This window comes from Cajanus cajan, chromosome 8, assembly GCF_000230855.2.
Source record: "Cajanus cajan strain Asha chromosome 8, NIPB_CcT2T_4, whole genome shotgun sequence".
NCBI lineage: Eukaryota > Viridiplantae > Streptophyta > Magnoliopsida > Fabales > Fabaceae > Cajanus > Cajanus cajan.
The window spans coordinates 96,485-111,891 of NC_138524.1; the positions used below are offsets into that span (position 1 = coordinate 96,485).

The window sequence follows — 15,407 nt, forward strand, 5'->3', positions numbered from 1 at the left end:
TCCTGAAAAAATGGAAGATGTAAAAACGCTTCGAGCCTTTTTAGGTCTTCTAAATTATGCAAGAACTTTTGTAAAAGACTTGGGTAAATTTACTGCACCCTTGTATAATAAAACCAGTTTGACAGGTCAAAGAAAGTTTAATTCTGAAGATATAAAATTGGTTAAACAAATCAAAGAAATGGTAAAAAATTTGCCTTCTCTAGCATTACCATTAGATTCAGATTACTTAGTAATTGAATGTGATGGATGCGAACTAGGATGGGGAGCTATCCTAAAGAAAAATAAAAATAAATATGATAATATTTTTGAAGAACAAATTTGTAGATATGCTTCAGGAAAATATCACACAAAACCTCAGATATATTCTACTTCTACAGATTACGAGGTAAATGCTGTTATAAATAGTTTAAAAACTTTTGAACTATTTTTAATTAACAAAAAGGAGATTACTATCAGAGCTGATTGTGAAGCAATAGTTGCCTATGGTAATTCTGAAATAAAATCTGACAAAAAACCCCATAAAAGATGGCTTTTGTTCCAAGAACATGTCTATCATAATGGGATACAAATAATTTTTGAACACATTAGAGGAAATAAAAATGTTGCTGCTGATATTTTATCTCGTTTTGCAGGAACAACAAATCAGGAAACCCTCTAAGGTTTCATACCCTGGTGTTCGACAAAAAATGAAGTTTGGGAACCAAGAGCTTCCCATCTTGACAAATGAATTTCTTTACCCTGGTAGAGAAAGCACAAATGAAAAGTTCAATTGCATAGTTGACAACATCTGGAACATCCCCAGATGTACAGAAACAAACGAACAATTAATTTGTTCAATAAAGAGGCATTATATGTGCCTTGTATAAATTTTGTATAACAGACAATCAAGGAGTTCCACTCCTAAACAAAGCCTCTCCTTCTGAGAAAGGATACACATATTTTGTCTTATTATCTGGCCCTTATAAGGGTGTTTATACAAATTTCACCGACTTGTGCACTGCCAAGGAAGGTTTACAAAATCCCCGTTACAAAGACTTTTACTCTCGAGAAGAGTCAGAAAAGGCTTTGGAACTGGATATCACTGATATGACAAAAATAAAAAGGGCTTTAAATCCAGAACCTGAAACAAATGTCATTCATACAAATTTGCGAAAACCTCAGCCAAATTCGTTTAAGGAGGCTGTGAGACAAAACCATAATTCTCCTCAGGAATTAAACCTGAAGAACTTTTTGATCTTGCAAATTTTTTTTTTAAAAGCACACAGGGAGCCTCACTCAGTTACAGGTTTATATGTAGCAGTTAAGAGCTATTTCAATCAAAGGTTTGCCTGTATAGAAGAATCTCCCCTTTGCAAAGAAATCAGAAACGGGAGATGCCCCTGTAAAATCAAGTTCTTGTTCAGAAAAGCAAAACTTGATCTAGAACATTTTAAGCCCGTCATTTTCGAGGACTTGCCTATCAATATCAAAACATTACTGGACTATGGATGTTTAGACTCGGTTCTTATTCATCCTACTGAAAAATTTGATGGTTTTGACCCTTCAATCAGTGAAGCCATCAACTCAATACAAGCAATTTTCATGTGCCACCTTACCGTGAAGATTGTTACTTGTCCAAGTAATTTTTCAACAAACCAGTATCCAACTCATGTAATGAAGCTACTTACTGAAGGACATAAAGAATATCTAGGAGTTTTATACCATGATGGGTATGAATCATGGGATGTTCAAGGCAGTTCTCACTACCAGTATTGCTTATACAGGGCTCAAGTAATGGGTTATAATTGGTTCTTCTTAACTACTGATAATGAAGAATTCAACCTAATTAAAGAGTCGCATAACACAAAGTTGTTTCTCCCAACTGAAAATGGAAAGTTCTTTATCCCCTTTCCAACAGAAAACAACAACAAACTCGTGCAATTTTTCCAAAGAGAAAAAAAGGCACAAAGAAATCTATGAAGACGGTGGATGTTTTGGACAACTGTTGCGGGTTGCATCAATTGTCCCGTGGCGGAGGCAAGGTGGGCCAAGTCACTGCCCCGTGGCGGATGTCTTGGGCTTCTTTTTGGGCTTCTTTCTAATAATAATTTTACTGGTACCAGTTTTTGCTGGTATATGCATTCTCTTATTTTTTAAAGAGTATATTAGCAAGTTATAATTGAAATATTTTTAAAATGCATCTAGATATAACTTGCTAACTTACTTTTTTTTAAAATAAATAGTTATAAATTAACAAACTCATATATATGTGTGTGTGTTTGTGTGCACGTGTGTCATGTTAATTATAGTTTATTAAATTTAGTAAAAAGATGATGATTTATTCAATTTCATATTATACTTTTATTAAAAAAGATAGAGCTTTAATATGAGAAATAAATTGTGAATGATTATTTTGTTACTTATATAAAGAAAAAATAATTTAGATGATGTTAAAAATGAGAAAATCATTCAATATTTTTAGAATATGAAATCTCATAAAAAAAAATAATTAATATATATATTTAATCTAAAAAATGTATAATTATATATTTGTTATTATAAATTTGTATATAAATATTATCATCTTATTTAAAACTTTTGGATACATTGTTCTTTTCAATGAGAAACACAAATGTCCAACAACTTTGTTGAACAAATCAAAAGTTGACACAACCAAATTGCAACTTACTCGCTCAAATTTATGGAAAAAGATTGAAAGAACGGTATGGATTTTGAGTTTTGGCTAACAACTTAATTAACTGAAAAGCAATAAATAAGATATCACACACGCGCACAATCTTTTTATGGAATTAAGCTCCATTCATATTAAATAGTAAATTTGTTCATAAAAAATGGAACATAGAAAAGAAAAAGAAAAGGAAATTATATGGACCTTAGGCCCAAACATAATGCCATGTTATATCTTACAGGTGACCCTGCTTTGGACCAATACGAAAACTTTTGTTTTTTCATAAATCCACAAAAAAATTTCTGTTTTTCCATTGTAGATGCCCGGAATCTGCTTTGTTTCTCCAGGTCACTTGAAAATCTTTTTGTCATATCAATGAAATTCTGTCTTTCTCCGTCTCTATGAAGCAACAAAAAAAAATGACAAGAACATCAATTTTACCGCTAAAGATAGCAAAAAGTAAAACCAAAAGGCAAGAACTATTTTATCTAAACAATGTTCTCCATTGTCAACTTGGTAATCAGAGATGCCCCATAGGCTGGAAGAGCAAACACAATCATATAATATCATGATTACTAGAAATTAATTCATAATACTTAGATGTTAAGCTCGATGAAGTTAGTGAATAAACATATAAAATGCAGCAAATCGGGAAGTCTAGGTATCGATTTCCACAAACTCAAGACTATAAACTTTTCAGAAACTAAAGGCAAAGGATCACTTTAAGACTCGTGATCAAAAATTTCTTCTAATTAAGACACAATTCAAATTTTGGAAACAAAATTACAACCGACACTAATACCACCATCAACAAGCAGATAACAATTTGCTTAATCCTATACTAATTTACTAAACATGAAATGGATACTCATTAGTTAATTATCAAAGATTGCGAAAACTACGGACGCCTCCGTTGATGTACTTTAAAATGACACATTTAAGTAGGCATGGCAACAGGGCGCGGCGGGGCGGGGGTGGGTTTTATGTTCCCCGCTCCCACCCCCGCAAATTTAAACCGCCCCTGTCCCGACGGGATAAAATCTAGGTACCCATCCCTGCCCTCAGTGGGGTTTGGGTTTCCCCGCCCCCGCTTCTACCTTTTTTTTTTCTTTTAAATAAATATGAACAAGTTTTTAAAAATATAAAAAAAAAATAAAATAATATAAATTTTTACATATAAATATTTTTAATTTTGGTTTATATATATATATATATATAAATAATTTTTTAATTATATTATTAAGCGGGGTGGGGGTGGGGGTGGAGGTGGGGGCAGGGGCGAGACGAGTATTAACATCCCTGTCCCCGCTTCCGCTTTTATCGGTCAGGAAAAACCCGAACCCGAATCCGATAAACACGATTTTCCATGTCCAAATCGGGATGGGTACCCACGAGGACGAGTTAGATTATCATGCCTACATTTAAGTCAAAAATACTCCTCCCGTTTTTTTTATAGTCGTTTAAGGTTTTGCACGGGACTTAAGGAAATTATTGATATTTTAATTTTTAAAAATATTTATTACTTACTTTCCTATTTTACCCTTTATTTTTATTTTTATTTTACATTTTTTAGACTGTTGAACTACTCCATTAAATAGTTGTCCCTTTTTTTGTTTTTTTATAGTATTTTGTTGGGAACATATTGCTTTTATAAATGCATATTAACTTTATATGAGTAGTTGGAGAAAAATTAGGTAGTCATTAAAAATAAATACACACATTGTGCAGGAAAGATGTATTAATTATCAAGAGTAAAAATGGAAGAAAAAAATTAATAACTCATTAATTTTAGTAATATGACAATGAAAAAAAAATAACAAACTCTGACAAAACGACTGAAAAAAAAATGGAGGGAGTACAAGATATCATTAAGAGAAAAAATATCACTAATTGAATGAAACTTTTTATCGAAATTTAACTCTATAACTTATATTCTACATATTATGTATGTTATTTATGATTTAACAAATATATCAATTTTATGGAACAATTTCAAATATGAGTTAAAATATTATTATTTTCAAAATTAATGAGTAACAATTTTTTTTTAAAATAGCATTATATGTAGCTAGTATATAGGTGCCTGCAATATATGACCAATAATTACATTAATGTTTGAAAATTTTAAAAATATTCATGATTGCATAAATATTAAATAAATTATTTAAATATGTAATAAATTATAATGATTATGTTATCTATAAATATAATAATTAAGATGTTCTTCATTCACCATAGTTTAGTGTTCAGAATATATTTCAAAAAAACTTTTAAATAGAGTTGTAAACGGGTTGAAAATAAATTATATGTAATTAAGATATTGCTCATTACAACAAAATTTTCTATATAGTATATTTTTATTACCATATTAGAATATTTGATAAACTGATTGAAAATAAATAATATAATTGTAAACATCCTTTCAATTATTGAAATTTTTCTTGTAGTTACTCTTTTAATTTCTTTAAAAATTACAAAATAATATCTCTTATAATTTTATAAAGATTAAAGATAAAAATTACATGGTAAAGATAATTTTTTTCGTAATTTATAAATATAATAATTAAAAGATCATATATAAACTCTACATGGTACGGATATCTTTTTATTCTTCTTCTAGTAATCTATATAAATATAATAATTAAGATATCCTTTGTTTGTTTACTTTAATGTTCATAATTTATTTTTAAAAAAATCTTTAAAATATTCTGATTCACTTGAATATATTATATATTAAATTTTTTATTATCATATCAGAATATTTGATAAACAGGTTGAAAATAAATGTTATAATTAAAAATTTCCTTTCAAACATTATAACTTATTGTTTATTATCTCTTTAAAAACTTTTCAATATAAAAGTTATAAAATGACATAAATAAATTGATAAATAATATCTCTTATAAATTTATAAATATCAAGGATTAAAATTGTTGAGAATCGCAAAAGCACTCACACGCACAATTGCAAGAGAGAAAGTAAATTAATAAGACCCTAGACCCCAGAACCCAACCCCAAGCCCAAGCCCCAAGCCCTAAACCCCGAACCTTGAACCTTGAACCTTGAACCCCGAACCTTGAACCCCAAACCCTAAACCCTAAAACCCCTAAAAAACCTTAAACCCTGAACCCTGAACCCTAAACCCTAAAAAATCCCGAATCCTGAACCCCGAACCCTTTTACCTTCATTCCTAAAAAAAGTTTTTTTTTTTTTAATTTGAATTGGTCAATTCCTAACCCCTAACCCCAAAAAATCCCAGCCCCCAAACTCCAAAAAAACACTAAAAAAAACTTCAAACACCAAAACAAAAAAAAAAAACTTACCAAAACAATATCCAAACCCCAAAAAACCAAAACCAAAATGTAAAATAAATTAAATAAATAAACATAACTCCCAGGTAAAGGGTCTGTCAAAGTCATGAACTAAATTCACATATTTCTCTTTTTTCGAAACTAGCAACTCTCTAGGTGATCATTTTCCATTGAATGTGAATCATCAAAGCCTATAACAACTCACCTCTGTGTTGGCTCTGGTCCGTCGGAGCCATATTCTATCTTTATTATAATCACTTGCTTTGTAACGAATTAACTGAGAATTTGTTTAAAGAAAAAAAAATTGTAAGTTATACAACATAATTTCATCAACAAATGTTACATTAAAAAAAATGAATAATGACGAAAAGCAAGCCATTGATCATTCAGTAAAAAGAAAAAAAGATGAGATGGAACTTTATACATGGGCAATAAACATAGTTGAGAGAATATTGCATCAGAAAAATTTCTGCTGGTAGTATGAATATCTCTTTTCCAAGAGCAACCTGCGCCTATAAGCCTCAGGTAGCAACAACAAGCACAAAGACAAGAAAAAGTTATAACAACATCCCACTATCCTATTTTACTGATTTGTGCCAGCCACATTAGCAAAACACACATAAAGCTATAAAGTACGAAATAAAAAAATAAAGCATAGGTTACAGCATTTAAAAATGACACCATATAATAGATACACCCATGAGCCATAGCAAGTACGTGTAGACATAAATACCATTGCATGTTTCAAACTACATCCAGTAATAGAAATAATTTTGACCCTGAAACACCTGCCGTTGTGCCTTAAATTAAACTGAATATTGAACAAAAATTATGTTACTTCAAGTGGACAACATCTATACTCTGCCACGAGACCAGTTTAAAAATAAAACAATTTCATTCATGACTTTGCTATTATTTCTTTGTGCTATACAAATATTTTTTTAAGACAAATTCATATCAACTCACCAATAGCTGAGCTTATTTTTTTAAGTTACGTGACTTCTGGCTCACACCTATAAAAGAATTTCCAATAATAATTATTAGACAGCAAGTTACAAGTAAACAACAAACCATGATGTAAAACTAGACTCTTACTAGTAACCCATGCCCATTAAGCATTAAGCATGCTTAGACTTACAAATAAAACACCAGAACTCTTAAATAACATAGATCTGGCCCAAAATACTACCCCTAACCAGTAGCTACAAAATAATTAAATTTTTTGAAACTATAAAAGTAACCCTGCTACTTAAGATTTGATTTTGCTTCTACATCGCATATAGTACCATGCTCATTCATTAATGTATTAAATTACTACACAGATAAATCTAATGACACACCATCTTATACTATATGTATATATGCATGTTAATTAACCACTCTATTCTTCTTAATAAAATCATATATAAGTGACATCATGTACTTCATAGTTGAAGTACAAAACAAGATAATCTCATTCAATGTTCAAATGCAATACCAAATACACCATAAAATTCAAAACAAACCACACCTCAATTGAGACTTGCCCATTACCAAAATGCACCCGGGGTCTTGAAACAGGCAGATTGTAGCTTTCTTTCATCCACTCCAAGTTGAAATAATGCGTTAATTTTGAACTAATTTTGTATCGTAAGAATTTTGAATCTTGACCCTTAATTTTAACTAATGCGTTATGTTTTAACTAATTTAGGGAACTAGATTCTCTGCAGTCAATGGTATTCTTAGAAAGCACAATATACATTTTTTTTAAGCAAAAAGCACAATATACATGGTACATATAATTTATGGAATCTATTTCTATTTGTGGCAATTTGGTTTCATGTTAATTTGCAGTTGCCAAGACTTGCTTATAGCTACAAAAAACACCACCGCAACAACAACAGGGGTGACAATAGACCCAAATCAATATAAAGATGGTAATTTTTAAGTTATATAAACATTTAGGTGGCAGAGGCAGTCCAGTTAGAAAAAATTCATAAGAGAATTTTTCTTCTTTTATGTGTACAGAAACAGAAAATCTATATCACTTCAGAGACAATGTACAGATTCATGAAACAAGTGACAAACAATTGTTTTCTAATCTTTGTTTTATAATCTACATCTATATGTAGTAAAATTTCCACACTTGGACTTGGTGTTCAGTGCAAGCCAGGGGTAGTTCTGTTACTGAAGTTTAAAATGCAGATTTTCTAATTGAACATTACCGGAACATCGTATCTTTCATATTGCAAACAACAAGCCAATAAAATCCACATGGTGAAAAATAAAACATTACCTTATATTTCAATTACTTGAAATCCAAAACCGAGAGGGATTTCAGCTTGTTAATAACATAAAGCCTGCAATTTGCTTTCTTAGTAATATTGTTGTCTGACAGACCAAGTAACTACAGCTTTGAAAGGGATGCTAACGGATCAATTTCTACCAAGTTTACAATTCTGTTGTTTGTGAGAACTAGTGTCTTGTTTTGGCAAAAATTCTACAATACAAATGCAACAATAATCTAGATATCCACATTGTGTAGCTTACAACTAGAAGGAAAGACATCAATAATGGAAAGAGGATGTGCATTTCAAAGTTCAAACCAGACCTCCAATGTTGAGATTAATTCTAGTAATCCTATTGTTACTAATGAGCTTTGTACCCAACTGGTTAGGATCATGGCACATTTTCCAATTTGACAATCTCATTGCCAGATAAATCCATGGTGTCAAATTGGACCTGCAAGAAATCCATTAAAAACAAACTCAAATTTATGAACACCAAGGTCAATAATTATTATGTTAGTAATCGAAGCATATACACCTGGAATCATAATAATATATCTTTTCACATCAAAAGAAGCCTTAACAATATAAGAGGAAACTAAAAGGAAGGCAAGAAGAGATGGTGAGACTCGCTACTGACTTAATCTGGAAAAGCTCTTATTTCTACAATGTTGATGTACAAAATTTGTCAATAGAAAACCAATCAAGGAAGAGAATGAGAATACAAAAAGACATCATCATACCTCTGACAAGGACCATATTTATCATGTAAAAGAACAAGAAGGTCAACAACAGAATCACTATCATTCTGAAAATCTTGATCAAAAACCATAAAAAGGAAATCAAAAAATAATTGAAAAAGGCCCACCTCTTCAATATCAGAAAGAACAATGATGTTCATTTGGGAAACATCATAGGCAGGCCTGAGTGTTCGGAGAAAACTGAACCTGTCACCGTGCTTAAACAAGATCCCTTTGTATCTATCAAAAGCATCTCGAACAATGGCAGAGGCAACACCATTTCTAGAGAGAGAAAGTGTAGGGTTGAGAAAATTGAACCTGTCACCATGCTAGAACAAGATCCCTTTGTATTTATCAAAAGTATCACGAACAATGGTAGAGGCAGCACCATTAATAGAGAGAGAAAGTCCAGGGTTGAGAAAATTGAACATGTCACCATGCTTAAACAAGATCCCTTTGTATCTATCAAAAGCATCTTGAATAATGACAAAGGGGGCATGGGTATGAGAAAGTGGAAGAGCGGATTTGTTGAGAGGCAAAACCCTACTCATCCATCGTGCATAACAGAATGCCCCCTCCATTTCCTATTGGGCCATATCGGCTAAAAGACGAAAATTCTCTTTTAAATCAGGATGCTGGCTAGTGCAAAACCTGCATTTATCATTTACGGTGCATCTGTTTTCCGTAGCGGTTATGCGTGTTTTTGCTTTTAGAATTTGGATTCTCTCTCCTACAACATTAATAATCATCGAATATATTTGATGACTCAAATTTAATCTTATAATTAATGTAACTTTTTAAATGATTTTTATAATATTAAATTTGAGTCATTAAATATATTTAATAGTTATTAATGTTACATGAGAAAGGCTAGAGAGAGAATTTTTACGTTGAACGAAACTTCACGGTAAAGTGTAAAAAATTCGTTGAATACCTGCTTTGAAAAGTGTAAAAAATTCGTTGAATATTCAACTATAAAATAAGTATGCTGTAAATATCCTATATAACAAGTTAACGGTGGAGTTATTCTTTTAATGATACTTATTGTCCGATTATTATTTTGTATTTTAAAAAATATAACAGTTGAAATTTTATTATGTAAATTTATGATCGTATCTGTTATTTGTATTAGTGGAATTGAGGCATTTCGTACCTCTATTAAAAATAAAACTAAAATTAAAAAATAAAAGTATATTAATCTAATTAGTATTATAATTAATCCATTAGAGGGTATTCCTTTATATATTAATATAGATTTGTATTAATTCAAATTATTTAAATATTAAATAAAAACATTTTTGCATTATTTTTATAATCTTTGAATAACGGATGAGTTTATTAACACAAAAAACTGTTTCGGATATTTACCTTGAATACTCAAAAATATACATTTAAAATTCAATCCACAATATTATAAATAATTCAAATTATTTAAATATTGTTTAAATATCAAATAAAATTATTTTTGCATTATTTTTATAATCTTTGAATAATGGATAAGTTTATTAACACAAAAAATGGTTCGGATATTTAGCTTGAATACTCAAAAATATACATTTAAAATTCAATCCACATTATTATAAACACGCATGGTATTTTTATTTTTCAAAATAACAAGAGATTACATGTTACACTAGTCATACTAATATATACCTATTATAAAGGGTACTTATTATAAAGGGAATACTTTTTAGTAACTATCTTTTGGTCTACACTTTTTAATAAACCTTTGTACTCTTAAATGTAAACAAAAATTCTTATATCTTCTATAATTTTTAATATTTTTTTGTGTATAATTATTAGATTATATAATAAATATATATATATATACATATATATATATATAAAAGATTGTAACAGAGAGAAAAATAATATCCACGGTTGTCCATGCTAATATTTCCATTATATTTTTTAATATTTTACATTTTATTTATGAGTATCTTTGTGAATTGAATAATTCTTACTTTATCATGCATTTCATAATTGTTTGAAAAGATAAAATATTGAAAATATTAAAATTATGAAACCTTTTTTCTCATAAAAAAATAACAATCTTATAATAAATAAATAAATAAATAAATATGAGTTATTAAAAATCTAAACAATTTTGGAAAATTATAATTGTAATTGTAAGAGTGATTTGAAGTAAATGTTAAGTTAAAAGAAATGGGTTAAATAGTTTTATGCTTTAAAAAATAGTTCTTTATGAAAAGTTGTTCTTTGGAGGATAAGGTTTTTGATATTTAAACTTAGAGTATTATTCTTAAAAAAAAAGTTTTCCAGTAAACTTGTTTTTATAACAGATTATACAACAACATAATATAATATACGATAAGGTAAACTAAACAAGTAAAGAGGTAGAGTGTGAAGAAAATAAAGACACTAAAAGGAAAGATTGAATAGTGTTAATCATATGTTCACATTTTTTTGATACATTGAAGTAGTAACTTAACTTAACTTATCTTAACTGCCGAGATTATGTAATTCTATTCATGATCAATCTAATCAAGTTTCATTATATTTTACAAAAATACAATTATTATTTCATAAATCACTTCTGATCTAACCTAAATATTCCTTAATTTGCCTATTCAAGTAACTAGCCAAACATTTTTTGAACACAAAACCTCTCAAAGCTTCAAACAACCAACTATTATTTTATAGTCAAACTTCTTCGCGCTCCAAACTGTTAAAGGATAAAAGATTCTGTTATATTCAGATATTCATATCATAATATATCTAATTAGTTGTTTATTATCTGTTTAATAATAGAAAGATTATCTTATCTATTTAGCTTATTGTTAGGCATTCTATTATCAAGCTTATGTATATATATTGCATACTGATCAATGGAAACTTACAACTTTCTGCCACTTCTTTATCATTCTAACTTGCCATCAGAGCTTTAATCCTTAATAGCATCTTGACCGATCCAACAAACCATGGATTCTGCTGCCAACTCAAATCAAAAAAATGCCCCCACTTCATTGTGTTCTGTCAAGTTGGACAGAAACAATTATTTGCTGTGGAAATCTCTTGCGTTGCCTTTAATTCGAGGAAGCAAACTCGATGGCTATATCCTTGGGACAAAGGAGTGTCCTGAGCAATTCATTACAGAAGAATCAACAAAGAAAATCAATCCTGCTTATGAGGAATGGTTAGCCAACGAACAACAGCTATTAGGGTGGCTTTTTAATTCAATGACAGAAGGCGTTGCCGCTCAGCTTCTGCACTGTGAAACATCAAAAGAGCTTTGGGAAGGTGCTCAAAGCCTAGTAGGAGCGTACACACGTTCTCGTGTCACACTACTCAAGACTGATTTCCATAGCTCTCGCAAGGGCTCAATGAAGATGGAGGAGTATCTCACCAAGATGAAAGCATTGGCGGATAGTCTCAAACTTGCAGGAAGTCCTATCTCCAACACTAATTTGATCACTCAAACTCTGGCTGGCTTGGATTTTGACTACAATGCTATAGTTGTTCAATTATCTGACAGAAACGACTTGACTTTGATTGATATGCAAGCACAACTCCTAGCATTTGAGAATAGACTTGAGTAGTTAAATTCCTTTTCAAATCTGACCCTTAGCCCTTCAACAAATGTTGTAACCAGATTTGACCAAAAAGTGAATCGATATAACAATCGTGGAAGCTGGAGAGGTAATAATTTTAGAGGTACGAGAGGTGGTAGAGGAAGAGGAAGACCGTCTCGAGACAAACCAACATGTTAGGTTTGCGGAAAAATTGGCCACATTGTTGTCCATTGCTTCTATAGGTTTGACAAGTCATACATGGGCCAATCCTCTGATGACAAGTAGGAAAAGCACAATGCCTTCTTTACCTCACCAAATTTCAACGCCTCATCAAATTCAGTTAGAGACTTGGAGTGGTACTTTGATAGTGGTGCTAGCAATCATGTCACACATGACCCTGATCAATTCCAGGAAATCTCTGAGCATGATGGTAAGGCTTCTTTAGTTGTTGGTAATGGTGAGAGATTAACAATACACACTTATGGTACTGCAACTTTAGACACTTGTTAAAGATCCCTTAATCTACATGATCTTCTCTATGTGCCTAAGATTACTAAAAAATTATTAAGTGTCTCCAAACTTGCTACTGATAATAATATTACAATTGAATTTGATGCAAGTGATTGTTTTGTGAAGGACAAGTTAACAGGGAAGGTTCTACTAGAAGGGAAACTTGGAGATGGCTTGTACCAACTCTCTAGTGTTAATGCTCGACCTAGTGGTGGCCCATATATCTACTTGACAGTAAAGGAGAATTGGCACAGAAGGCTTGGACACCCTAGTAGTAAAGTCTTGGATGAAGTCTTAAGGAGTTGCAATGTCAAAACTTCAAAGGATGATCATTTCAATTTTTGTGAAACTTGTCAGTTTGGAAAATCACATTTTTTACCTTTTAAATCTTCTTTTTCTCATGCCCAGGAGCCCCTTAAGTTAATTCATACAAACGTTTGGGGTCCTGCACCAATAAATTCTTGTTCTAGTTTTAAGTACTATGTACATTTCATTGATGATTTTAGTAGATTTACTTGGATTTATCCATTAAAGCAAAAATCTGAAACTGTGCAAGCCTTTATTCAGTTCAAAAAGTTAACAGAAAACCAATTTAATAAGAAGATTAAAGTGGTTCAATGTGATGGTGGAGGTGAATTTAAAGGTTTACAAAAAAATTCCCAAGAATCTGGTTTCCAATTGAGAATGTCCTGTCCATACACTTCACAAAAAAATGGTAGCGCAGAAAGAAAACAAAGACATGTTGCTGAACTTGGTCTTACCCTATTAGCACAAGCCAAAATGCCACTTTATTTCTGGTGGGAAGCTTTCTCAACTGCCGTGTTTCTAATAAATAGGTTGCCTTCACCTATAATTAGGAATAAAAGTCCCTACTCAGTACTATTTAATAAGGAACCTGATTATAATAACTTAAAGTCTTTTGGTTGTGCATGTTACCCATGTCTCAAGCCTTATAATGCCATAAGTTGCAATACCACACTACAAAATGTGTATTTTTTAGTTATAACATTTCTCATAAGGGATTCAAGTGCATGAACTCAAATGGCAGAATCTTTATCTCAAGACATGTGATATTTAATGAACATGAGTTTCCTTTTCATGATGGCTTCCTCGACAAACAAAAATCAGCAGAAATTTTTACTAAACCAGCTTCCTTTTTTTATCCTTTGATTCCTGCAGGGATTGGCCATAATCATGGATCTGAAACTTATAGATCAATTAGTGCAGAGCAATCCAATAGTAGCACACAAAATGATGGTGATCAACTTCAGAACAACTACAACACACAAATTCCAACAGAAAATTTATCACCTACTCATGAACAACAGATTGATGCAGAACCAACAAAGACTTCATCTGAACTAGTAGCTGAAGAAAACTCACAAAACACCAGTAATAGAGTAGATGATGCAGCAATTGACAACAACACCATTCCAATCTCAAACACCCATAAGATGTGTACAAGGAGCAAGGCGAGAATTCTCAAGCCGAAACTTCCTTACATTGGAACAATTGAGAAACACGAGGAAGAGAAAGAACCAGAGACAGTAACAAAAGCTCTTAAAAGATCAGAATGGAGACAAGCCATGAATTATGAATTTAAAGCCTTAATTTCCAATGGAACTTGGACCTTGGAACCTTATCAAGGTCAGGAAAATGTCATTGACTCTAAATGGGTCTTTTAAACCAAAAAGTAGATGGAACAATATAAATAAGAAAAGCTAGGCTGGTTGCAAAAGGTTTCCAACAAACTGCATGTGTGTATTTTGATGAAACTTTCAGTCCTGTAATTAAAGCTAGTATAGTGAGGATCATCTTGGCTATAGCTGTACATTACAACTCGGAGGTGCGACAGATGGATATCAACAACGCCTTCCTAAATGGCTATCTAAAGGAGACAATGTTTATGCATCAACCTGAAGGATTTATGGATCCTAACAAGCCTCACCATGTCTGCAAACTCATCAAAGCTATCTATGGACTCAAACAGGCATCGAGAGCATGGTTTGATAGACTCAAGAAAACTTTACTCCATTGGGGTTTCAAAATACTCGCAGTGACTCATCACTTTTATTTCTTAGAAGCAAGAATCATATTACCTTCATATTAATTTATGTAGATGACATAATTTATACAAGAAGTAATACTGATTTTTTGCAAGCTTTCATCAAACAACTCAATGTGGTGTTTGCACTAAAGGATCTTGGGAAGCTACATTACTTCCTTGACATTGAAGTGCATAGAGATAGTGGTGGTATTTTCTAAAATCTTGCATTTTGTTTGAAACAAGTTCTCTCTTTGAGATTGGTCAATGTCACTAGAGTGATTGTTAAGAAGCCTCCTTACCAAAAGTAAGTCTCCTTCATAAGGTAAAATCT

The 15,407-nt window shown here is 31.3% G+C and overlaps 1 protein-coding gene and 2 non-coding genes across 6 annotated transcripts; 2 read left to right on the plus strand and 1 right to left on the minus strand.

Annotated features, from left to right (window-relative positions):
• Positions 1-2,778: 2,778 nt before the first annotated feature.
• LOC109799153 (uncharacterized) lies at positions 2,779-9,702 on the minus strand. Of its 4 annotated transcripts, XR_014428483.1 has the most exons (6): positions 9,115-9,698; positions 8,255-8,700; positions 6,946-6,992; positions 6,404-6,491; positions 6,185-6,256; positions 2,779-3,067 (listed from the first exon to the last, which is right to left on the minus strand). It is a non-coding gene; the product is annotated as an uncharacterized LOC109799153 (transcript). The 4 variants fall into 4 exon arrangements; XR_014428481.1 differs by having other exon boundaries at positions 6,404-6,992; positions 9,115-9,702; XR_014428482.1 differs by lacking the exon at positions 6,404-6,491 and having other exon boundaries at positions 9,115-9,696.
• Positions 9,703-11,928: 2,226 nt separating this feature from the next.
• On the plus strand, positions 11,929-12,546 carry LOC145950730 (uncharacterized). Its single transcript, XM_083062412.1, has one exon. The coding sequence runs from the start codon at positions 11,929-11,931 to the stop codon at positions 12,544-12,546; it is 618 nt and encodes a 205-aa protein (XP_082918538.1).
• Positions 12,399-12,532, plus strand: LOC114915933 (small nucleolar RNA Z247). Its single transcript, XR_003804197.1, has one exon. It is a non-coding gene; the product is annotated as a small nucleolar RNA Z247 (small nucleolar RNA).
• Positions 12,547-15,407: the final 2,861 nt, after the last annotated feature.